The 27,105-nt window shown below is 51.8% G+C and overlaps 1 protein-coding gene across 3 annotated transcripts in view; it reads right to left on the reverse strand.

The window, feature by feature from the left end:
• Positions 1-27,105, reverse strand: part of FSD1L (fibronectin type III and SPRY domain containing 1 like) — a 405,036-nt gene that overhangs the window by 110,485 nt on the left and 267,446 nt on the right. For all 3 annotated transcript variants that reach the window (XM_085641301.1, XM_085641300.1, XM_085641302.1), the window contains exon 8: positions 25,114-25,212. In XM_085641301.1, coding sequence (XP_085497427.1) covers positions 25,114-25,212 — 99 coding nt within the window. The remainder of the gene's footprint in view (positions 1-25,113; positions 25,213-27,105) is intronic.

The raw sequence follows: 27,105 nt of genomic DNA on the forward strand, positions 1-27,105 counted from the left end.
CGCGGGCCCGGGGTGGCCGAAAGGGGAGAGGCCAGGGACGGGGATGTCCGGGTCGGTGCGTGTGTCCTGGTGGGGAGGTTCGGCTGGGCCGGGGGCTTGGGCTGTAGGTACCAGGTTTCGGGGGTGCGGGGGCACGGAGGGCCATTCTACGAGGCCGGGTCCAACACGCGTCCCCCCCAGCTGAAAGCCGGAGAGAACTGCCCATCAGCTTGGGGGGTTCTCTTCGCTGAGGCGGAAGAACCGGGAGAGGCCGTCAGCATTGGCGTGGTCCGTACCAGGGCGGTGTTCCACGGTGAAATCCATCCCCTGGAGGAAGATTGACCACCGCAGTAGCTTGGGGTTTTCTCCTCGCATCTGCATGAGCCAACGTAAGGGCCGATGGTCAGTTTGGACTCTGAAATGGGTGCCAAACAGGTAGGGTCGTAGCTTTTTGAGTGCCCAGACCACGGCAAAGGCTTCGCGCTCTATGGTGCTCCATCTTTGTTCTCGGGGCAACAGCCGCCGACTGAGGAAGGCGACGGGCTGGTCTAGGCCTTGGTCATTTACTTGGGACAGGACGGCCCCAATGCCATGCTCGGAGGCATCGGTTTGGACTATGAACTCCTTGGCGTAGTCGGGAGCCTGGAGGACGGGGGCAGTACACATGGCCCTTTTTAGGGCATCGAAAGCTTCCTGGCAGGCAGCCGTCCACTGCACTTTCTTTGGCTGTTTTTTAGATGTGAGTTCTGTGAGAGGGCCGACAAGGCTGCCATACCCCCGAATGAATCTTCGGTAGTAGCCCGTGAGTCCCAGAAAGGCTCGGACCTCCGTCTGGGTGATGGGTGGTTCCCAGGCCAGGATGGCGTCGATCTTTGGCTGTAGCGGGGCGACCTGGCCACTCCCGACCTGGTGCCCCAAGTAGACCACGGATCCTTGCCCGATCTGGCACTTGCTGGCTTTTACTGTGAGGCCTGCCTGGCGCAGGGCGATTAGCACCCTTCGGAGGTGCTGGAGGTGCTCACTCCACTCTGAACTGAAGACAGCGATGTCGTCCAGGTATGCCGCGCTGAACTGTTCTAGCCCGGCCAGGACTCTATTCACCAGTCGCTGGAAAGTGGCCGGGGCATTTTTCATCCCGAAGGGCATTACGCGGAAGCGGTAGTGCCCATCGGGGGTGGAGAAAGCGGACCGCTCTTTGGCCCCTTCGGTGAGCGCAATCTGCCAGTATCCGCAGGTGAGGTCGAAGGTGCTGAGGAACCGGGCTGCCCCTAGTCGGTCAATGAGTTCGTCGGCTCGTGGAATGGGGTGGGCATCGGCTCGGGTAACGTCATTGAGCCCCCGGTAGTCCACGCAGAATCGGAGCTCGGGGGCGACACCGGGGGCCGCTGCCTTCGGGACCAGGACCACGGGGCTGGCCCAGGGACTGTCAGAGGGCTCGATCACCCCCAGGGTCAACATCTTCGAGACTTCCGCTTGAATGCAGGACCGGACCCGGTCAGGAACCCGGTAGGCTCGGTGTCTCACCGGCGGGCTGTCCCCGGTGTCCACATCATGAACACACCAGTTGGTGACCCGGGGGGTCAGGGAGAAGAGGTCAGAAAATTGTCTTAGGAGCTGGCGGCAGTCCGCTTGTTGCTGGGCAGTGAGGGCTGGGGAGAGGTTCACTCCTTCCACGGAGCCATCCTGCTCCTTGATACACAGGAGGTCCGGGAGGGGATCCGACTCATCTTCGGCCCCATCATCGGTGGCCAGCAGGAGGCTCAGTTCTGTCCGCTGGAAGTGAGGCTTGAGGCGGTTCACGTGCAGGACCCGGAGGGGATCCCGAGGCGACTGGACGTCCACCAGGTAGGTGACTTGGCTCTTCTTCTCGACCACCTTGTAGGGCCCAGTCCATAGGTCCTGGAGAGCGCCAGGCTTTACGGGGGCCATGACCCACACCTGCTGGCCCGGCTGGAACTCGACCAGAGTAGCATTCTGGTCGTACCAGCGCTTCATTTCTTCTTGACTCGCCTCCAGGTTGGCCTCGGCCAGTTCCCGGAACCTCCTGGTCTGGTTCCGGAGGGCCAGGACATATTGGAACACATCTCGGGGGGTGGTCTGGGGTGCTGCCTCCCACCCTTCCTTAACTAAACTGAGGGGACCTCGGACGGGGTGCCCATAGAGTAATTCAAACGGGCTGAACCCTAAGGACTTCTGGGGGACCTCCCGGTAAGCGAACAAGAGGCAGGGGAGCAGGACGTCCCACTTACGCCGGAGGGGCTCTTCTAGGCCAGCGATCATCCCTTTCAAAGTCCTATTAAACCTCTCTACTAGGCCGTTCCCTTGGGGATGGTACGGGGTGGTGAACTTATAGGACACCCCACATTGTTGCCACAGGGACGTCATATACCTGGATATAAAATTAGTGCCGCGATCGCTCACGACCTCGCGGGGGAAACCCACCCTGGAGAAGATCCCCATCAGGGCCCGGCCCACCACGGGGGCCGTAATGGTGCGTAGGGGAATAGCCTCTGGGTAGCGGGTGGCGTGGTCCACTAGGACCAAGATGAAACGGTGACCTTGGGAGGTGGGGGGGTCCAGTGGCCCCACGATGTCGATCCCGACTCGTTCGAAGGGGGTACTGACGACCGGGAAGGGTTGGAGGGGAGCCTTGCGCTTCCCCCCACTCTTCCCACTGGCTTGGCACGTGGGGCAGGACTTGCAGTGGGCCTCTACCGCTGCTTTCATCTTAGGCCAATAAAAATGGGTCACGAGACGGCTGTAGGTCTTGTCCTGACCCAGGTGACCGGCGAGGGGGACATCGTGGGCTAAGCCCAGGAGGAAATCCCGGAAGCGGAGAGGTACCACCAGTACCCGTCCGGATCCCAGCTCCACTGATTTCTGCTCACTATACAGGACGTTATTCTCCCAATAGATTCGGTGCGTTCCGGTCTGGTCACCTGCGGCTTGGCCCTCGGCCTGGCGCCGCAGCCCGACCAGGGAAGGACAGGTGGCTTGCTCCTGGCAAAATTCTTCTCGGGTGGGCCCGCCCTCGTGGCGCCAATGGGCCAACTCGGGTAGATCCCCCAACTCGGGGACCAGGGCGGGGTCGGATGGTGCGGGTTCGTCGCTGGCGACGGACCCTTCCGATGGGGGAACGGGAGGACCCTCGGCGGGGACGGTGCTGGCTACTTCGACCGGGGTGCTCTCGATTTCTCTCCGGGGAGTGAGTCGGGCTGTCATAGATCGGGTGGTGGCGCACACCCACTCGGGGAGTCCCATCATTCCTAGGTGGGCCTTGCGCTCTACGTGCTTCCAGGGAGAACTCTCCAGGTCGTTCCCTAAGAGGCAGTCGACCGGCTGGGAGGTTCTTACGGCCACCTTGAGTTTACCTATCACCCCTCCCCACTCAAATGGCACCAGGGCCACCTGACACATACTTTCCCTATTGTCTGCAGATATTACGGGGCAAAAGACATTGGGGAGGATCTGCTCCTCGGGAACTAGGTGCCTGAGGACACCGGTGATACTGGCCCCGGTGTCCCGCAGGGCCTCTACCTGGTGGCCATTGATCTTGACGAGCTGCCCATATTTCTGTGTGTTGGACGGTAGGAGGCTACCAGGGATCATTTCCCTATCTCCCAGGGATACTAGGGCCATCGCGGCGGGTTCCCACTCCTCGGCTTCCTCAACCTCCTCCCCTAGGGCTACGTTGGCTATCTGTCTCGCAGGGGTGACTCGGGTGGCCATGGGGCACTCTGGGTCATTGGCGTAGTGCCCGGGTTTCTGGCAGCGGAAACATGTGACGGTCACCCGGTGTCCCCGTCTCCCAGGGGGCCCTGTTACTGGTGGGGGGGCGCCGGGAAAGGTGGAGGTGGTGCCTTCGGGGGGCTAGGCTGGGACTCCCTCGGCCCTCCCTGGTTCCCTCCCCCTCTCTGGCGGGGTGGTCCCTGACTGGTTCGGGGGTACTCTCCTACCATGCCCCGGGAGACCCGGGTGTTGGTCCAGCGGTCGGCCTCCACGGCCAGCTTCCGGGGATCTGTGAGCTTGCTATCCAGCAGATGTTGACGTAGCTCTACGAAGCAGTTCGCAGCCAGATGTTCCCATAACATGAGGTCAGTGAGTTCGGCAAGGGTGGTGACTTTGCTGCCCTTGACCCACCCATCGAAGGCCCGACTAAAAAAGTTTACATACTCCACCCAGGTGGTGCCCGGGATCTTCCTGCAGTCCCGGAACCGTTGGCGGTACATTTCTGGGGTGAGGCCGTATCTTGTGAGGAGAGCCTCTTTCATGTGGCTGTAGGAGGTCTGCAGGGAGAGGGGTAGGTCGAGCAGGGTGTCCCTTCCTTCGCTCAGAAACCGTCCCCACAACCCCGCCCCCCAGTCCTTCTGTGGAATCCGATGGGAGGTCATGGCGACCTCGTAGGCCCGAAACCATTGCTGAATGTCATCGTTTTTATAATATTCTTTGACCACATCCTTGGGGATGTGGACCTTCTGTTCCGCTGGGGGGGCCGTCTCTCGGTTCCCCGAGGGCCTTCCGTCCTCATTTCGGGCCTTGAGCTCGAGTTCCTTTAAGCTCCGTTCGTGCTCCAGTTGGAGCTTTCTTCCTTCGTGCTCCCGTTGGAGCTTCTTTTCTTCCAGTTCGCCTTGTACACGCATTTGCTCTACTGCTAGCTTCTTCTCCGCTAACTTCAATTCGCCCTCGATTTTGAGTTTGGCTAACTCGAGTTCATGACTGCGGCTTCTCTCTCTGTCCGCGAGCTCTTCCGGGGACAGGCCCCCGTCTGGTACGATGCCTCGCACCTGATTGCTACTGCTTTCACTTTGGGGGGGTTCGGCTTCGTCGGGGCGCTCCCCCGTGCCTTCCGGGCGGGAGGCCCTGGTCTCCACCCAAGTTTTCAGTGCTTTCTGCAAGTCTTCCTTAGTGTTGAGGCCAGTGGTAGCGATTTTAAGTTCTTTGCAAAATTGTTTTAGCTCTTTGTGTGTGTATTCTTCCAGATGCTCCACCTGGAACACTCTGTTGGCGTTGGTTTCTGCGGAGCTCGTGGCGCTTCCTTCTGCCATCTTTGTTGGTCGTGCGTCCGTCGTTTACTGTACGCTCTCTAGGTGATGGGCCCGAATCCCGTCGCTTGCCACCAATGTTAGACGGCGACCTCAGAGGAGCCCGGAAAGGAGTCCTGACTACCCTGAGACCCACCCTCAAAGTATCGTAGCCGGGCACTGGCGGAGATTCCCCAGGGGGAGGACTCTCGCAACCAGGATCGTACTTCTGGTACCACACGACACAGAGGGACCACACTGGGTATTCTCAGAACAAGCTTTATCAAACAGGTATCACTGCAAATATGTACAAGGTGAGCACGGGCTCACGAGTCTCGGAAAGGTAGGGGGTAGCGGGACTGTCTCTGGTAACGGTTCAAAGCAGGGACGTACCCGGCGCACAGCTCACAATCCTCGAGCTGGGGGATACGTGGTCGGAGTTGGGGTCCGGCGGGACCGTGAGAGTCTGGGGGAGCCGCGAGTCACTCAGCAGGGCTCAGGTACAAGTTCGGAGGTCTTACGATCTTCAGGGAGCCGCGAGTCACTCAGCAGGGCTCAGGTACAAGTTCGGAGGTCTTACAATCTTCAGGGAGCCGCGAGTCACTCAGCAGGGCTCAGGTACAAGTTCGGAGGTCTTACGATCTTCAGGGAGCCGCGAGTCACTCAGCAGGGCTCAGGTACAAGTTCGGAGGTCTTACGATCTTCAGGGAGCCGCGAGTCACTCAGCAGGGCTCAGGTGAGTTCCAGTTCCAGGAGCCGCGACCACGTCAGCAGGCTCTCGTTGTTCCAGCGTCGAATCTGCCGGACAGCCCCAGAGCACCCCTTGTTATAGTTCGACCCCTCTTTGATGTCCGGAGCCTGTGCAGGCAGGGGTCTTGTCACCTGGGGGTCGCTTGTCGGGATTTCCTGCTATAGTCTTTTGATCCTTTCAGGGCCGGGTCGGGAGGAGTCCCAGACACCCAGCAGGCGTGGAGCCAGCCCTCAGGGGGGCCGGAGGGCCGATCGAAACCCATCGTCCCAGGGGAGTTCAGAGGTGCGATAGAAACTGCTCCTCCCTCTCTCATCCCCGGGAAGCGTGACGTCCTCCAGCCGGAGTGGCGCCTCTAGGCCCGGCTCGCGCTGGGGCCGGGCGGCCATCTTGGTGCATGAAGTGGGCACGCGGGCCCGGGGTGGCCGAAAGGGGAGAGGCCAGGGACGGGGATGTCCGGGTCGGTGCGTGTGTCCTGGTGGGGAGGTTCGGCTGGGCCGGGGGCTTGGGCTGTAGGTACCAGGTTTCGGGGGTGCGGGGGCACGGAGGGCCATTCTACGAGGCCGGGTCCAACAGGCTTTATCCCCCATCGCAACACGGCCCTCAATCTGCGGCGCTTGCACGGGGTGCTCGCGCGTGTTCCGTTTGTGCGGGAGCCGGCCATCTTGGCGTCCTTAGACGCCACCATGGCCTTTGACACGCTCGAATGGCCATACATTTGGGCGATGCTGGCGAAATTTGGATTTGGACCGGGATTCATCAGCTGGGTCAAATTGTTGTACTCGGGCCCGTTAGCACAGGTGGTAGTGAATGGGCGAGTCTCGGCCCCGTTCGCGCTGGGACGGGGCACGCGACAGGGTTGCCCCTTGTCGCCGCTCCTGTTTGCATTGGCCTTGGAACCCCTGGCGGAGTGGCTGCGGTGGCACCCTTCCATCCGTGGTCTCCGTTGGACCCCCGAGTATGAGGACCGCGTGTCCCTCTACGCTGACGATATCCTTTTGTACCTAGCCTCCCCGCGCAAATCACTGATTGTCCTGGTTGATGTCCTGCGCTCCTTTGGCCGTAACTCAGGCCTTGTCATCAACTGGGCTAAATCATGTGTCTATGTGCTTTCCGGGGAGGCTCCCGTCCTCCCGCGGGGATGTCCGATCCAGATTGCCTCGCAGGGGTTTCGGTACCTGGGTGTCTATATCACGCTGGACCCGGAGGCCCGCTACGAGCGAAACTTGCTTCCCCCCCTCCAGCGCCTGAAGGAGGACGTCGCGCGCTGGCGGCGCCTGCCGCTTTCGCCGCTCGGCCGGGCGGCATTGTTTAAGATGATGTCGTTGCCGCGCTTCCTGTACGCTCTCCAGAACACTATGGACCTAGTCCCGGCGCGCTACTTCCGTGAGGTGGAGAGTCTACAGCGCCGCCTGTTCTGGGACGGGAGGCCGCGTATAGCCCTGGCGAAGTTGACGCTCCCGTGGTATGACGGGGGGATTGCCCTCCCGGACATTAAGCGGTATTACTGGGCCTCCCAGCTAGCTGCAATTAATCACGGCCTCTATGGGCCCGCCTTGAACCCGGCATTTGAAATGGACAAGATGCTCCTGCCCGGTGGCGACTACAATCGAGCGCTCTACTCTGGCGCGCCGGATCCCCACTTGACGGGGCCCACGCGTGTCATGGTGCGGGTGTGGCACGCGGCCAATGCAGCTATGGGGTGGAAGGACCGTTTGACCCGGGCGTCGCCGTTGTATGCGCCTCAGCGGTTGGGCTCCCTGTGGACCTCGAAGGGCTTCGAGAAGTGGGACACGATTGGCATCAGTAAAGTGGGGGACCTCTGGACGAGAGGGGGATTTAAAACATTCGAGACGCTGCAGACGGAGTATCAGCTGCAGGGCAGTGAATACTTTCGGTACTTGCAGGTCCGTCATGCGCTGGGCTCCGTCTTCCCAGACGTCGCCTCCATCCCGGAGTCTTCCCCCCTGGAGGATAGAGTGCTGGATGGCCACGTTCCGGATAGCACGATCTCCCTCATTTACAAAAAATTGATTAATGACCGCTCGGGCCTGCTGACCGGCCTCCGTGAGGCTTGGGTTGCCGACGGGCTGGAGTTGGACGACGAAGACTGGATTTCCGCGGTGGCCTCTCCGAAGGAGGTGGCCATACCAGCTCGCCTTCGCTTCGTCCAGCTTAAGATACTCCACCGGGTTTACATGACGGGGCCAAGGCTTCTGCGTATGGGTTATGCCGAGGATGGGTTGTGTAAGCGTGGGTGTGGTGCTTTGGCGACTTTTTTGCATATTTTGTGGGAATGCCCGAAGGTGGAGCGATTCTGGCGTGGTGTGCATGAGGTCCTGCGTCTGGTTACGCATGTCGCGCTGTTGCCTGAAGCGAGGAGATGCTTGCTGAATGTGTGGGAACCAACTGATTACTCGGTTCCGCAGACGCGATGGGTGACTCTGGGATATATGATTGCTAAGCGTGACATCGCTCAACTGTGGGGATCCCAGCGGCCCCCGGCGGTGTCGGCCTGGAAAGAACATATGGATTGGTGCATGTTCCGAGAAAAGGTGGTGTATGTGGCGAGGGGCAAGCCTGGGGCGTGGGTGAAAATATGGGGCCCCTGGAACGCCTACCGTGGGGGTATCTGCGAGCCACCACTGCTGCCTGCTGCCTCACCGGCTCCGTCCCCCTAGTTGACCCCCTCCCCCAGCCCCGGGCACAGAGTTCCCCCAGTCCTGGACTTGTTTCCCTTCCCCCTCTTTAGACTCCTGTGTATGGTCGGGGTCCCTCACTTGAGGAGCACGTGTGGTTACCTTCGATTGCGGGGTGCCTTGCGGGTGTGGTTTTTCTATGTTGTTATGTTTGTATAAAATGAAACCGTATTGTGGGCTTAGAGTCATGTGGCCCACGTTGTTGATGCCTCCTGATTTACTTCTCTGCAACGCCAAGTGCCCTTTTGTAAGTTTGTCAGGTGCTCCTGTTACTCTAGCGGCCGGCCGGAAGGTTGTAGGCCCATACTTGTATATACTTGAGATTGCAATAAACGGTTTCAAAAACAAAAAAAAAAAAAAAAAAAAGAAACTCAAGAAGTGATGGTAGGAACATTTGAGAGCCATTAGGAACAGTGATAAGAAATATTCTTCCCTTTGATGTGTATGTATTAGAGTTCGAGTGCAAGTACAGAAGGTAAAATTACTTCGTATCATTTTGGGAATGATAACAGTGGAAAGGGTGTACCTTTTAATGAATTTGTGGGAGAGAGCAGGAGGCATTCCATCAATGAGTCCCTGGATATTGTTTCCTTTTATGAGAACTATCAACATTTCTTTGGAAAAGAGTTTTAAAATGAACAAGAATTTGGCAACCACTTGTAAACACTGGATGTAGGTAAAATTTAGGGTGAGTCTCGATTCAACAAAATGTACTATACCTGCAAAATCGATGTTACATGTGAACTAGACATGAATATGAATGTTAAAAATGGGGAGCTAATAATGTCTGGTAATGTGTTTTGAAATAAAACATAGCGATACCTGTACAGGCCATGTAGTGGGTTGTGATCTTGTTATTTTGATTTAGGATGAGAAGACATGATGTAGCTCTACATTGAAGGAATAGATAGAAAAACTTACAAATGTGAATTTATAATTATGACATTGTGGTGCAGAGACATATACCATCTTGTTGCTGTAAGAATCTGATCACGTGGAAAGGATGGGGTTGATGACTTGGGATACATTGTATAACCATAATTGCCACTGAATTTTGAAAAGTTACCATTGTACGAATTTGGATTGGCTTTTAGAAAACGTTTTTTTTTTTTAAAAGTATGTTGTTTATATAATGTACGGTTTTACTTGTTTAGGGCCTTGAGGAATGGGTGATCCCTGAAACATATGTTGACTGACTTTAATTTTGGAGATTAATTTGAATGCGTGCAGCAGATTAAAAATAAAAGACTGCACATCTTGAAATATTAACAAGAGAGTGTTTGTATTCATGAACTTCGATAGTACAAACATGACATTCGACCTCCGGTGGAGAAAATAAATCTACACTTCTATATATTTACCTGTGTGAATCAGGCTAAAATACAGGAGCATGAATAGCTTTAAAACATTTTCTGGTGGTACTATTTCAATACTGTACAAACGTTTCTGGGAGAACGAGTAAGATCTTGATGGCCATTGTCGTTCATTACAAAATATTTAAAAATGCCTGAACCCCCCCCCCCCAAAACTCAGAATCCTGTGGACAGAGCAAAAAAGATATACTAGGATTACCCTTGTACAATACTTTTAATTGAAGAGTCTCTACCCATGCCAGTAGCAAACAGGTACTCGCAGCGGCAAGTGTCTGCACTGCTATATTTCCATTTCTATTCCTCCCACTATTTATATTCAACCAAAGGAAATGGAAAAAATGAGCTGTGAAATGCAAAAAAAACTGTCTAAAGTAAATCAGATTTTTTTTTTGCTAACAGACTAAGCTATTAGAATTTCTTTTTTCAAGACTGCGGTTTGAAATGGCGCGTATAGCAACTGTATAGTGTCACTGAAGGGATATAATGGGTTTAGGACACCGCTTTCAGGAGCATCCACGTTACACTGATACATTGTGTACGAGGCTCTTAATCGGAAGAGGCATTTACTCAGGTGACGCCACAGCTAGGCTATCAATGGCAGAAGAGGAGCAAGCGATGTATTATGTTCCATCAACGCAATCACAATGAAACCTATCAATAAATAAAATATACGATGCATTGTGTCCAAGCATCAAAGGCCGCCCCTGCTCAGATTCGTATGGTAAAGAATGAAGCCTTATCCACAAATGAACAGGCCAGGTGGAGGCCGCTCTCCGTCAACAGCCCTCTCTTGCAAGCTGACGGTCATACAAGTAGAATCGTGGAATAAAATGCACCTTCAGCGGAACTTCACAAAATATTGCTTTTCCTCTCGACGTTTTAAACTGGTAAACTTTCTCCTCTACTGCACTTGTTCCTAGCAGCGCTCCCAGCCATCAATGCCAAGTGCTGCAGTTTTTTTTGCTGTCATCTACAATCCCGGTGATGTGCGGCAGGAATGCGCATGCGTCGGCTCGTGAGGTCTGTTCTGGATTCTTCCCTCCAGGGCATACAAGCCGGTACGTTTGCAAAGAGTTCTATCATGTTGAACCCGCATTTTTATTGCACCGAATTATAAAATGACACATTAACACCTGTTCTATTCAATAAACGTGGAAGAGTCAGTGATATTATATTGTAGCATTTATATAGTGCTTCATAGCTCTATGTAGAGTGACAAAACGACTTTTAAGACAGGTAACATGCTATATGGGTACGGTGACCAGACGTCCCCGTTTTCCCAGGACGGTCCCTGTTTTTGGAGAAGTGTCCCCGTGTCCCGACACTTTTCTCCAAGTGACTCAAATGTCCCTGTTTTCAAACAGTGTCCAGGTTAAACACAGAAATGTCCCTGTTTTTCATTGTTCCGGTTGAGCATGCGTGCGCATGCTCTCTTTGCACTGTTTACGGCATGTGTCGTCACTGAGGTGAGCGCTGTAGCAAGAAGGGAAATCCTTTGAAGAGAGACATTTTACACGCAGCGCCACCTACGTCATCGTGCCAGCCAAAGTTTCTACTTTGGATAAAACAATATTTCTTCGTCCTGTAGCTTGAATTCATAGCCATACAAACTTTTCAGTAGCCCTTATGCATACCGTACAAGGATAATTGCATTGCTCATTGCATGTTTTATTCATAACCAATTGATGCATGCTCTGTGTTCTCCATATCAAAGCTATGACTTGACCTTTTGACTGACCTTTCAGATCACGGCAAACTGTTTAGCTGGAAAGGACTTAAAGGAGCAGTATTAACACCTGTGGAAGAGGCGAGCAGCGCTGCTCGAGCTTTTTGCGCAGGTCTTCACACTATTGCACTATGAGATGATACCAATGGCTAGAGTGCACTATACATACCCCAGTAAGGTAACATGACATCCCAGCAGTGACCACGCAAATGTGGGAGGACTGTGTGGTCGGCCAGCCTTTACCACCCTTAAGACCCTAAGGCAGTAATACCTGGAGAGAAGTGTTTTTTTTACATTGGTCCATGGCTGCCATTTGGCAATTTAGCATTCCGCAGTTTACCTCCCATGCTTTTCGGTCATGAGCAACTAAGCAACATTGGTGAGTTGTACTTTACGTGGTGCTGACGCGCAGCTATAGAAACGAGCATTGATAAAGCTAGTAAATCTGGCGTTTGCTAGCCTGTGATGTTTTATTGATGTTTGGCAAATATGTGCCATAGTCCTTAAAAGTGTAAATGTAATAAAAAGTACAAATGCTGCTGTGTAAAGGAGAGGGGTGCCAATAAAAGACCGCAGATTTGTTGTCTGTAATGCTTCATCTCGGTCTGTGGAGGGAGCTGTCATTGTAGTCCTTTTTCTATGTCCATGACAGCTGTTACATAGTCCTACTTTTATGTCGATGGTTACTGCAAACCGTAGTCCTACTTCTATGTCTATGACCTGTCCCCGTTTTTTGTTTTGAGAATCTGGTCACCCTATATATGGGGCGTAGGGGTTGGAGTCCTGCGTGGTTGCAGATTTATGCGATTGTTGTGATCCTATGTCAGAAGCATTTTGGTGTCACAAGAGTGACCAGAGAGGTCCTGTCATCTTGTCGTGGTGGAGAGAAGATGTGCGCGATAGGTGCACAAAATATAATTAACATAACGGCCGCTTCACAGCAAACTCCTAGCCAGAGGGCAGTGAGGTGCTGTGTGCACCAAAGAAAGGGGATAATCTGAAAAGTCTCAGTAATTCCTATGGCAACACTGGCAAGGCAAAGAAGCTATCAAATGAATAGAATGTTGGTAAATAGGCAAGAATGGGAGATGAGAACATGACTGGTAGCAATCAATCTTTAAGGCATAGATGCTGCCTACTGCTATACAAATATAACCTATGAATGTGGAAAGCCATAGAATCGAGCTTGGCAACCTGAGCAGAAACTACACAGTCCTTAAAAGGTCCAGATTTCACCTACTCCTGCTAGGCCAAAAGGAGCCAAAACTTTAAGCAGTGGTTCTGCACCCAAGTCCTTCTCGTGCTTCCAAAGGCAGACGAGCACCCATGTGATAAGTCTAGTTGTGTCATGGCTCAGACCCAAGCCTGATAGGCACCCTACACGGGGAAGGGAGAGTGAGAAACGAAGAGTCATGAACAGTTAGGTAGGTTGCCAGTCAAACATAACAAAAACAAATTGGTCGATCTTGTGTTGCCCTTCTGCACGAGGAGCACTCTACTCCATTTTTAGGTCTCGCCTGACCCAGCGCATGCGCTGGTCTGGCGAGACTTATTGAGAGGGCTCCAAAAAGTGCTACCAGGCCAGCCTAGAGCTACAGTGCATGTGCGCGGGCGCGTGCGCCGCGCTTTACCGCAATTACTTTCACTTAAACGGCCGCTTTGCATAGCCAATAGGTCTCGCTTTTGGGACCTTATAAGTATTTAGTTATGCAACTGTTGCATGGCTAAACACTTATAAGGTCCCAAAGGCGAGACCTATTGGCTATGCCAATGCTTGTTTTCAATTAGCCTGGACGTCAGGAGAGCCAAAAAGAAAGGTTCTCCCAGCACCACCACAAGCTAAAGAAAGGCCCACATAAGACTGCCCAGGACAAGGAGGAGCAGCAGTAGGTGGGGGTACAGTGGAGCCCAGGATGAGGTAAATGTAGTGCATAATCAGTAGCCCAGAAGGAGCTAGGGCTCACCTCACAGAGGAAAACAATACAACTACAGGGAGAAAAGGAGAGACCGATCGAGTTGTAGCCTTAAAAACAGGTTTGTAGCAGCCTTCACAACAGAGTACAGGTAATCTAAGCTGAGAAGTCCACTGCTGCTTTTCCAGATGGCCTTGATGTCCGCAGAGCAACAAAGACAAGTTCTCTCAGTGTAGCCAGGTGCTAACGCAAGGTATGCATTACAGGTCAGAAAGGGTGACCATGGCAGGCAGGAACAGCAGTAGGTACAGTGAAGCCAGGGGTGAGGTAAAAATGTGGGGCCCACAACAGAAAAGGGCTCGCCTGAAGGAGGAGAAAAACCCCACACATACAGGAAAAAAAGGACAGTCAGAGGAGATGCAGCCCATAAACTAGGCTTCAATCAGCATTAGCAACCAATGACAATTAATATAACTTGAGGAGCAGTCTGCTACAAGAGTCTCGAAATGCTGAGAATCAGACATGCAGGAACTTGCATGTGCCGGATAAGGCAGAGGGGATGTAATGTACAGATTGCAAGAATGGAAGGTATATATGCGGATAAACGTGTGGATATTCCATAGAAGCAACACAATGATGATCGGAGTGTATGGTACAGATGTGTAAGCATTAAATCAAGAGCACATGAACTGAAGCACACACGTTGAACAGTGCTTTTATTGTGCGATGAATACAGGCCAACCACATGACAACAGGTCAATGAAGTGGGGAGGAGGCCTGTATCTTTGCAGTTGATATTGAGAAGGTCTTCAATAGCTTTGAATGGCCATATCTTTTTGCGGTCCTGAGGGCGTTCGGCCTAGGAGAGCGCTTCGTGGAATGGACAGCAATCTTGTATAATAACTCCACTGCCAGGGTCCGAACAGTGGGGCTGATCTCTGCTGCTTGCACAGTGGGCAGGGGGATGAGGCAGGGATGCCCGCTGTCACCCCTGCTCTTTGCTCTGGCAATGGAGCCCATGGCTGTTGAGGCCCGATCGGGACGTCACTACCCGGGGCTAGTAGTGGAAGGAGACTTGCACCACATAGCGCTGTATGCTGACGATCTACTACTCTTTCTGGCAGACTCGGAGGAGGCCCTCCGGGGAGCCAAGGGACTGTTGCATTCTTTGGGAGAGGCTGCAGGGCTTCGCGTGAACTGGTCCAAGTCCTGTCTTTTCCCGACTCGCCCAGGCAGGGATGATACGCAGCCGGCCGAGGGGGTCCCGTGGGAGACTAACTGTTTGCCTTACCTTGAAGCCCAGATCTACAACAACCCTAGTGACATGCTGGAGGGTAATATAGGGCGGGCAATACGTAAGGCTAAGGCCTGTTTTGGGGACAGCTTCCGCCATCGGTAGCGGGCAGGGTTGCCTTGGTAAAAATGGTCACACTACCCAGGTTCCTCTATTTTTTTGGGACGCTTCCGATCTGGATCCCAACCCAGGTGTTCGCGTAGCTCAACCCATTGCTCACAGGATTCTTGTGGGGTGCGGGGCGTCGGAGGGTGGCCCTGATCACCATGCAACGCCCCAGGGTGGAGGGGGGGGGGGGATTTGCCTTGCCGGATCTAGAGGCATATTATCACGCAGCGCAGTTACAATGGTTCACTAAGTGGATGGCGGGCAGACTTAGACATCGAGAGGAGCCTGGTGGGCCGGACCCTCCCTTGGCGCTACTATCCCGGGTACTGCTGTGCTTACCCATAAGATATAGGGAGCTCCCGACTGACTTACAGGTGGTGCACAAGTGCTGGAACCGTTTGGCCAGGCGCGCGGGCAAACGCACCCCCTATGCTCCGGAGATCCCACTGCTGGTGTGTGAGGCCCTACCACAGGAAGGTGACTGGGGTAGACTACGGGACTGGGAGGAGACGGGGATACTTGCAGTAGGGGACCTTTTTGAAGATGGCAACCTCCTTCCTTTTAATGACCTGGTGGAACGCCATGATCTACCACGAGGGGATTTCCTGCTTCATGCTGCACTGACGGCAGCCATTAGGAGACACTGGCGGGAGGGGATGGCAGAACCTCAGACCTCGCCATGGCGGCAGGAACATTCAAGACGGTCACGTGTCTCTACAGGCGGATTAACCACAGCCTGCGAAAGCCATTGGTGGCCCTACGTCTCAAGTGGGAAGAGGACTTGGGGGAGCCCATCGGGGAAAAGCCATGGGGGGAATTGGTAGAGCGGGAAGCCATGGGGGGGAATTGGTAGAGCGGGCCTGGAAGTGTTCCGGGAACGCCAGTTTCCAGTTAATCCACTTTTACGTGCTACATAGGGCTTACCTCACCCCGGGCAAGGCGAGTGACTACTTCGGGGTTTCGGCAGTGTGCTCGCAGTGCAACCTGGAGGGGGCGGGGTCCCTCCACATGCTTTGGGATTGCCCGCTCCTGGGAGAGTTCGGGCAGGAGTGACGTCTGGGTTGGAGGCCGCAACTGAAAGAGGTGTAGCGCTGACACAGAGTTTTTGTTTGTTGCATTGGTTTCCACACACTGCCAAGACCAAAATCACTAGCAAGTTTATTGACCTGGGGCTGGTCTTGGCCCAGAGGGAGATCACCAGCCACTGGAAGTCAAGGACGGGCCCCAACTTAGCGCGATGGACTAGGGAGTTAGTGAAATGGGCAGAGGCAGAGGGGAGCTGTAGGTTGCGTATGGCCGCCCGCACTGGGAGTGACAAATCTCTGGAGATGGCACGAGCGTGGGTTGCACTGGTGGAGCTGGTAAAACATCCACCTGGAGATACTGAAGGCTCTCCTGACCAGGGGGGAGTCAGCAGCGGATACTTAAGGTTGGGTGGCACTGATGGTGCACGGAGCAGGGCGCAGATACGGTGGGATACTCTTGGGTGAATACTTGTCCCTCACACTGACATTTGCGGTTCGGAACGCATGAACTGTGGAATATCACTGTCCTGCCCGTGGTTTCAGCTCTGAACCTGTTCTTAACTCAGCGGCATGCCGAGGGGGGAGGGAGGAGTGGGAGGAGGGGTTGGGTGCGTTCCAAGCTACAGCCGTTGATCGGAGAGATACCTACTAATAGATTTCGCTGGTTCGACTGCAAGACGGTGGAAGAGGTGCCGGGGATTATCCCCCAATTGGATAACATTCCCCCATGTTAGGCGGGGTTTCCTTTCTCCTTTGTTTGCAGTTGATTGGTGATGCACCGTGGAACTGTAATATCCTGCTCAATACTAAATTTGTACTTAATCTGTCCACTTGCAGCCTTCTTTGAGTACGTGTATGTGCCTATGTCTTTTGGATAACTCAAAATTTGTTTAAAAAAAAAAATGACTACAGGTCAATGAATGTTGAGGCCTTTGCTAGGAGGAAAGGGGGAAAATATAATTTACATATTTTAAGCAAAGGATTACTGTACAAGGTACCCTTCACCATACCATGATTTCTTTAAACTATTAGACAGTAGTCGGAACAGCATAAAAATGTATACTTCCACAGATGCCTTAAGCACCTTTCCAAACCCCTCACAAAGCAGTAAGAGCTAACAAGAGTACCAGCACAAGGAGGACCTACTTCAAAGCAGCCACACTCGTTATCAACAAGATATAACAGAGTACGGTCTGATGGAGCAATGTTCTATTGTAAAACTGCCTGTGCATGAAACTGAAATAGTTAGTATATGAACACATTCTAAAGGAGTACAATGTTCCTTTGCTTGTAATATCCCCGAAGATAGGCATCCTCGATCAGAGGTTGGCAGGCAAGGCGGCCTTACCGGCAAGTCTACCTCTTCACTCCAAAAATGTTAAGAAATAAACCAATACGAGAAGTTGGAGGACAACCCCTGCTATAATAGACCACCAGACTGCACAATCTGCCCTCTGATTATGTTTTGTTGCAAAGAATAAAGGCTGAACACAAAATGGAGGACAGCCTAAGGAGAAACATGCTTACAAAACATGCAAGTAGGCTAAAACATTTTAAATGGAAAAACAGTTTTCTAGTATTGGTATCTTTCATAGATTCACATGCTTGAACCATTCCCCGTCAAGGTACCATAGTAAAGTAGTATGTATCAGTATCATAGGTTTTAATGGCAATTCAAAGTCAGTTATTAACCAATATAACTACAACCAATCAGGCAACCACACCCTCTAGAACACTCCCAACAGAGGCTGAGTCCCGGAGATTTCCTGAGCACAAGTGGGAATAAATAATCCCAATCTATGATGGGAGCAGCTAAGGGATGGAGGGTGGGCGCATGTGAATCTATGAAAGATACTAATACTGGAAAACTGTAGTTACAGGTAAGTAACTTATTTTCTTTTCTAGTATTGGATCTTTCATAGATTCACATGCTTGAATCAGAATAGCAAGCAGTTTTTGTAGGTAAATATATATTGCATTGTATTGTAATTGCCTTTATATAGTGCTTACTACCCCTGTCGAAGCGCTTTTTCAGCGAGTATCACGCTACTCCGGAACCCAGAATAGGAGGACTTTGAACTGGTAATGGTTATCAGCTACGGTAAAGTGAAGATATTTGCGGTGCTTGGGCTGTATGAGAATGTGGAAATCTTGTAAATCTAAAGAGGTTATGTAATCTGCGCTGTTCAGCAGGTGCAGGACGTCAGAGAGAGTAATCATATGGAAGGATTGTTTGTGTAGAAATTTGCTTAACTTCCTGAGGTCCAGGATGGATCTCCATTTCCTGGTTTTCTTTCGTACATGGAAAAACCAGAGTAGACTGCTAAATGCGGTTGACTGTACGACTGATGATGGTAGGCAGGTCTATATTGTGATGAAAATGGTAGGTATTGTTGAGATCGTTGATAACCCCCTCTGCAGGTAAAGATAGCCTCCCCCACCCTCCGAAAGGGCAACTTCTTAAACTGAAGGGTGCCTAGAAACCTAGCAGTGTAAGTGTCTGCCTCTATCACCAACAACGCGTCATCTATGGGTTTCCCGAACAATGTTTCTCTGTTGTTGGCCATGACAAAGATATTTGATTGTACTCCTGGCCTAAAGAACGAGGCTTTTAGCCATCCCTGGCATCTCAAGACCGCTGCTCCAGTTAATTGGCAGAAACCTGTGGAGACGATGGCCATCTCACAATCTATAATCTCCGAGGAGGTGCACTCACACTCCAGGAAGGAAAATATTTAATGTTTCTGCCTTTTTGCCCTTAGGCACGAAGCACACTAAACTGCTAACATCGGACCACATTTATTGGTCATAACGACCCAGGCTCGCTAACGAGTTCGCGGCTCGAAAGGTGATGACAGCAATGAGGAAGAACCTCTTCCCGACGTTGTCCTAACACCTGCTCTCTTTGTCTGGTGGCAGGGAGATGGGAGCTCCTTTCCACCGCTTCTGCGATCACAGAATCAGGTTTGGGATGACTTGTGAGGCAAGCGTGGGAATCTTTTGCACTTTTTGTTCATTCAAGATGGTACTGCCGCTACTGTAGCCAGTTTTTTCATTATTTTTATCCATTTATCCCAGATATAGTCAATGGTGAAGATAGCCCTCACCGACTTCTTTTTGCTCCTGGAAATCATAGACAAAACAGTCTGACTGTTCAACAGAGGAAGGGAGATGAAAACGTGTTCATCCCAGTTCATCAGGTTATGAAAGACCCTGATGCCCTCTGGGGAGAATCTGAAGGATGTGGTGGTGGAGGCGATGGAATGGGGTAGTCATCCCACTCATCCCGTGGGGTTGGGGTTCAGGGATTTCCCCTTCCTACCTTTCAGCATCTGAAAACCTTTGGTCGTCTTTTGGCGGCGCCACTATGTTTGAGGCAGGTGTCAACCTGGGGTTATAGGCAGAGGAATATGCCATGCATAGCAGGAGAGGTAGGCTGAGGTGGTGCTACTGGCTGTTCCTGAGAAGGGTCAGGAAATCTTTTCCTATAATCCTGCAGCAGGGCCTGCAGATCTTGGTCTAGCAACATGGGGATTTGCACTTCATCCTACCTGGGGTGTGGATGAGGATGGTATTGATAATGTTCATAATGCCGCTGGGGAAGGGGCATAATGTTGATGATAATAGTGCTCTTCCTCGTCTTCATAGTCTTCCTCCTGGTATTTAAACTGGAGCTCTCTCTGATTGGCTGTGCGCTGCTCCAAAAGACCAATCGTCGTCTGACTCCTCCAGGTTCCAAGGGTGACATGGTGGCAAATGTGAGACTTTGCTAGGGATGTCAATTCAGGTCTTAAAGCTGTTTTTATTATTTTGTGATTATTATCAACTTCAACAATGTCATCGTCAAGGTGAACTTTCGCATCAAAGGTAAGAACTCAGTCTACAATATCGTTGTCGACGGTGTGGTCGTTAACAGGCTCTTCGTCAATGTTGTTGCCGGCGGACGATATAACCGGTCGACGAGATGGGTGCATCGATGGCTGTGGTTGTCTTCGACGATGAGGGTCTCGTAGATGAGTTAGTGGTGACCACCGTTGCCGTCTATACCGAAGTAGACTGGATTTGAGAGGGTTTTTTTGTCCTCAAAGTCCACAGTTCAGAGGAGGAAGAACGCTTAAGTTCCTGTCTTCACAGATGGAGTACTAGGTTGAGAGGAGGCCGCCTCTGTGGACAGGAGTTTGAGCTTCTCCTTTCTCAGAGGGTCTTTATGATACGTTTAAAGGCCTTTCGGCCCTCCTCAGATGTCCCCTGGTAAGATGATCTTGACGTTTTGTGGGTTCTCACAGATATATCACTGTCTTCCTCAGAAGAGGTGGATTTCTGAGTTTTAGACTTCTGTAGCCACAGAAGTAGCCTTCCCTCCCTGTCCTTTAAGGTTTTAGAGGAGAACGTGCAACATATTTTGCACTCCTTTACCCAATGTTGATGGTAGAGGCAGTAAAGACAATCTATGTGTGGATCATCCACATGTAGCCTTTTCTTCCCACAGGTTTTGAGGATCTAACGAGGCCTTTCTTAGAAGTCTCGCACTTAGTAGTTATAAATAAATCTTTAAATTTAATTGATAAAAACTGAGCAGAGCTCAGGAAGACTCCCTTCCACGACGTGCGGAAGATAATCTGAGGGACTCAGCCTCTATTGAGAGTGTTCTAGAGGGTGCCGTCACCTGATTGGTTATAGTTAAAGTTTGGTCCTTTTTTTTCTAAAGGACTTAAAAAGGCTATTAAATTGACTTTGCATTGCCAATTATAGCCCACAATACTGATGCATAATGGTTTACTATGGTACAGTGGGACTCCCACTTCGACAATGGGGAATGATTCAAACAAGCGAATCTATGAAAGATCCAATACTGGAGAAACTAACAGCTGATACTGAAGTAAGAGACAATAAGGCTATTGGAACACTTCAACCAATGATGACAATATCCTAAAACAAAAAAAAACAAAATCCCGGAGCATAGCACACTCCACGTCTAGATATTTCCAACTTCTTCCACTTCTCCTCTGCTCTTTCTTTTTTGGCAGATTCACATTTAGCAGTGGAATCTTCTCCCTTCTGTCATCGGAATATCCCCAACAGCTGCGATGTTTGGCAAACTCCTGAAATTCGTTTTGCTAATATGACCTTTCCTCTAGCCATCAGCTCTTGAGCGACCCTTGACCCTGTCCCTGGCAGACAGGTCGCTCCCCACGCCGCGCAGCTCCACCTGACTGCGCCCGTTCCCTACTGCCTCCACTGAAGAGTGTTCAAGCCCCCTTTACAGCTGTGCCTCTGCTCGCCACCTTGGTACGGCCTGCCCTGGTTTTTCTCATTTACTGTGCTCATTGTGTTTTATTGTGATTGCTGCATTTATTTCTTGTCTGCCCCACTGTGTTTCCCTGTGCTCCTTTTCCCATTTTGCTTTGTTCCCTTCTTCGCCATCGTCCCGCCCCCTTTTTTCTTCTGTGTCCTTCACCGCTCCCGCCGCTGCGTTCCCGGCGGGCCCCGCCCCCCGCTCCCATTCGCCGTCCGCCTCCCAGCTGTCCCTCCCTCCCACCTCCCCTATCTATGGCGGCCGTGCAGCGGCCGAGCCAGAAGCGCGCCAGAGGCTAGCCCGTCTGCGCCCCGTCCGCGCCTGGACCGCGCCCAGCGCCAGAACCCCTGGACCCCACCGACGCCACAACACCAGACTCCACTACAATGCCAGCACCCGCCATGCACTCAATACCGGCCAAGACCGCAACTGCTTCCAGGCCGCCCCGAAACGCACCCACAGATGTTTCTCCTGCCGCACCTGCAGCTTCACCTGCAACAGAGCCACCAAACCTCAAAACACCGGACCCAACCACCTTCGCTGCATACTCAACACCCGCTCCGCACGCAAACACGCCGTCGAGCTCTGGGACCTGCTCGACACCTCCACCCCGGACGTTGCCTTCCTGACCGAAACCTGGTGGAACGACTCCTCGGAGCACGCCATACCCATCCCGGACGGCTACAAGATCACCCGCAAGGATCGCACCAATGGAATCGGAGGAGGAATAGCCATAGTCCACAAATCCACCCTCCAGGTCTCCGCCAACGCAGACGACACCCTCAGCATCGACGAACACATGCATTTCCAGATCCACACGGACCCCAACACCACCCTCAGAGGAACACTCGTCTACAGACCCCCCGGTCCCCGGGCTCAGTTCAACGACCACATCGCCGACCTCGCCAGCACACACGCACTCGCCTCAGCGGACTACATCCTCCTCAGGGACCTGAACTTCCACCTCGAGAACAACAATGACACAAACTCCACCACCCTTATTGACGACCTCGCCAACCTTGGCCTCAGACATCGTCACCGCACCCACTCACGCTGCAGGCCACGCGCTTGACCCCATCTTCTCCACGAGCACCCACGTCGCCTTCAACCACACCACCGAACTCCACTGGACAGACCACCGCTGCATCCATTTCACCTTCAAGAAACCCACCACGCACCTCCTCCCCGATCAGCTACCACGCCGCTGCTGGAACAAAGTCACCGCAGACCAGCTGATGACCACCCTAGCCCAGAACCCACCCACCGACCCAGATGCCGCCGCCCGCAACCTCAGACTGCGCCAACACCCTCGCCCCGCTCAAGAAACCCTCCAACAGCCGCACCAGCAAGAAAGCCACCTGGTTCACCGAAGAGCTCCAGATCTCCAAACGTGCATGCCGGAATCTGCAGAAGAAATGGCTCCATGACCACACTCCGGACAGCCACACAGCGCACAAGGACGCCACCCACAGACATCACCACCTCATCAGACTAGCCAAGAGATCTTCCTTCAAAACTCGCCTAGACAATAACACACACGACAGCAAAGAGATCTTCAGCATCGTGAAGGAACTCTCCAACCCCAGCGCCAACGCCGACATCCCACCATCATAAGAACTGTGCGACTCGCTGGCCACCTTCTTCCACCGCAAGATCACTGACATCCACGACAGCTTCAACACCAAGTCTACCCCGAACACGCCAGACACCACCCCCCCTGCGAACACCACCCACACCAACCGCCTGACCTCCTGGCCCAACGTCAACGACGACGAGACACGCTAGGTGATGAACTCCATCCACTCAGATTCACCATCAGACCCCTGCCCACACCACGTATTCAACAAAGCAGACGCAGCCATCGCACCCCCACTACGGAAGGTCATCAACATCTCCTTCGAGACAGCTACATTCCCGGAAAGCTGGAAGCACGCTGACATCAGCGCCCTCCTCAAAAAGCCCAAAGAGGACCACAAGGACCTGAAGAACTTCCGGCCCATCTCCCTGCTCCCATTCCCAGCAAAGGTCATCGAGAAAATCGTCAACACGCAACGGACCCGCCACCTCGAGGACAACAACATCCTAGACCCATCCCAGTCTGGATTCAGACGAAACCACAGCACCGAGACAGCCCTTATCACCGCCACAGACGACATCAGGCGCCAACTAGACAACGGCGATACATCAGCCCTTATCCTCTTGGATCTGTCAGCCGCCTTCGACACGGTCTGCCACCGCACACTAAAGACTCGCCTCCATGAAGCCGGAATCCAAGAGAAGGCCCTCGACTGGACCACGTCCTTCCTCTCCGGCAGGACCCAGAGCGTCCGCCTCCCACCCTTCCGTTCCAAAGCCACCGACATCATCTGCGGAGTACCCCAGGCTTCATCCCTCAGCCCGACATTGTTCAACATCTACATGGCCCCCCCTCGCACAAGTGGCCCACCAACACGACCTCAACATCATCTCCTACACCGACGACACCCAGCTCATCCTCTCCGTCACCAAGGACCCACTCACTGCCAAAACCAACCTCCATGAGGGAATGAAGGCCGTCGCAGACTGGATGAGGAGCAGCCGCCTAAAACTGAACTCGGACAAGATGGAAATCCTCATCCTCGGACCCACCCCCTCTGCCCGGGACGACTCCTGGTGGCCGACCTACCTGGGACCGGCACCGACACCCACCGACCACACGCGCAACCTAGTATTCATCCTCGACTCCTCCCTCTCCATGTCAAACACAGGTCAACGCCGTCTCCTCCTCCAACACCCTCAGCATGCTCCGCAGGATCTACAAGTGGATCCCAACCGAAACAAGGAGAACGGTGACCCAGGCCCTCGTCAGCAGCAGGTTGGACTACGGCAACGCACTCTATGCAGGAATCCCGGCCAAACACCTGCAACGACTACAACGCATCCAAAACGCCTCCGCCCGACTGATCTTCAACATCCCCTGCCGCAGCCACATCACCCCCCACCTGAGAGACCTACACTGGCTTCCCGTCGACAAGAGGATCACCTTCAAGCTCCTCACCCACGCTCACTAAGCACTCCACAACACCGGACCAGCCAACCTCAACAGCAGACTCAGCTTCTACACCCCTACCCGCCAGCTCCGCTCAACCAGCCTCGCCCTGGCCGCTGTCCCCTGCATCCAACGAGCTACCTCCGGCGGCAGAGCCTTCTCCTTTCTCGCCGCCAAGACCTGGAACACCCTCCCTACCCACCTTCAGAAGACTCCTCAAGACCTGGCTCTTCGAGCAGTAGCGGCAAGCCCCCTCCCCCCCCCGCGCATTGAGACCCTCATGGGTAAATAGTGCGCTTTATAAGTAGATTGATTGATTGATGTTTAATGTATTTTTTCTTTTGCACCACCCACTTAGTAGCAACATGTTAATACTACCATGTTTTCTTCTATTTTCTATTTATATTATTGTACAGTGTCCCATTACCCATGGGTTAGGAGCTGTGCTTAATGAATCCAAAAATATATGTACATTTTCCAAGAAGCCCATATGGCTCTCCAAGTCTTGCATCTTTCCCATGCCTCCACAGGTGTGCGTGTGTGGCCCATGTATAAAGGGTATTCTGTCCCACTGCTTCTAAATGCCTTGAGTGAAAATTGGATTTTCCTGGTCAAAAGTGGAGTCCCTGCTTCTCCTTTTGCACAGCAAACCCAGCCAGGTTAGAAGAAAGGCCGTACCTGCAATCCTGATTAGCGGAACAATAATGAGTCAACATTTCTTTCACAGGGGAATTAATTTGCATCCTATATCAGTCATATTACAATAAATACACACACTATGCCATTACACCATATATAAGTAATGTCTTTCTTAATGAAAGGACGTCTTATCTTGTAGAAATCCTGGTTTCATCTTCAATTTATCCAGCACCCATCTATCTTCCACAGCTTGCAGTAAGTTACCTTTGGTCTCAAGCGTCACTGGATCAGAGCAATCCCCAGCCACCGCCTTATTACAGGCACGTACTCGGAAGTTCATGTACTTTGAGTCAAACCGAAGTCCTGCAATACAAATGTTATTTTAAAACAATAATTAAAATGGTAATATGCTATCAATGTACAAAAAAAGCAATTTTGCTAAGCGAGAGCGCAACAGAAAGTAGGTTAAAGGAGGAACAGCACCCATATGTACAGAGTATGTGTGATAAAGCATATACACCAGTCAGAAAAGAGTGCAGAGTTGAAGGGGTAAGAAGCCTTTCAGTATCATTGAGGCTTGTTCTAACAGGACAGGCGGCATAGACGACTGCTGGTGCCGTACACAGAACATTAAGACTGGTGCTTGAAAGACAGATTCACTTACGATGCACCTTAAAGTAATTACTTTTTAAATGCCATGAACTAATGTGAATCTTCTTCACCCCACTGATGTACGAGACAATGTTTATACAGGAAAGCCATCTGCTAACTGTTCAATAGCAACCACCACCATAAATGCACTGCTTCTTATACCTTCATGTGCCACCCACTGTTCAACTAGAAGAAAGCACAACTTAATGCTGATGGGACAAGAGCTACATGCTGCCGAACAAAGGCAAGTTTCTGTACTTACTGTCTACAGCACATGCAATGTAGTCCGTGTTAAATTAATCTCAGGATATGAGGCCTAACGGCTAAAGCTGATGACTTTGAAACTGGGGGACCAGGCTCAAATCCTCGCCTCAGTTGGACACCCTTTGGGTGTGGGCAAATCACCCTGTGCCTCAAAACATGTATTATGTAGCTTGGTTCTCTTGTAAAGCCCTATATAAAAATGCACAATTATATAATATTTGGCTGTTTTATATAGTGCTTTACAAGAGACTCAAACTAAATATTACATGTTTTGAGGCACATGGCAAGTTATATATATATATACACACATACATTCACTGAAAACAAAGGTTACAGGGATGTTATAGTTAGGCTTAGTTTTCACTCATACAAAACCATAGAAATGTTATCAGTTATAGTTACCTGAGGAAACTATACTAAGATAATACAAATATTAAATTAGTATACTTATTGCATTACTAATGAGCGATACTATCACACATTATATGAGTGGCTAATGGAGGGGTCTGTGAGGGACCCCTCATAGGCAATAAATTGTCCAAAAAACGGGGTTTTTTTTTTCCACGCGCGGATTCCCAGATTAGGGTGGATTCAGGAGGATCCAGACCCCATAAAAATAAAAACATACTCACAGAGAAACACACCTACGCGTGCGCACACACACACACACACACACACACGCGCACACACACCCCTAAAGACACAGAACCTCAAAACCCCTCACAGACCAACACAGCTTTCACACATGTACACACCCACACAACCCCTCACAGACCCACAAAACCACTCACACACCCTCTCTCACACAACCGCACCTACTCTCAGACCTACACAGCCAGTCACACAGCCACTTTTACACACCCCACACAACCATTCATACACCCCCAACATAACCAGGTTACAGCCACATTATAGTTAGGAAATAGCATAAAAAAACCATAGAACTTTACTGAAAATACCAAAGGTTACAGGGACTTTATAGTTAGGAAATAAAATAATAGAAACCCTAGAAATTCACTGAAAAAAATACAGGTTACAGGGGGGTTATAGTTCGATTTAGATTTCACATGCGTATAACCTAGCCCGAGGTAGAGTCCGCCCTGGTAGTACCATCTTACTAGGGTGGGTCGAGGTGGCCTAAGATGAAGCATGTAACATCACATGAGTGAGACCACCTCTTACAATTCTTGAAATTGCCAGGTTTAGTAGGAGACACACCTGCATTATTCAAACAGGATCACTAGAGAAGCAACTGGAATTTCTCACAGATGCTCTTATTATAAGCAGGGGCGGCTCCTCCATTATGGTGTCGCCCCCTCTGCTGAAAGCCAGCAGATGCAA

The sequence above is a fragment of the Triturus cristatus genome, chromosome 2_2, assembly GCF_964204655.1.
Source record: "Triturus cristatus chromosome 2_2, aTriCri1.1, whole genome shotgun sequence".
Taxonomy (NCBI): Eukaryota; Metazoa; Chordata; class Amphibia; order Caudata; family Salamandridae; genus Triturus; species Triturus cristatus.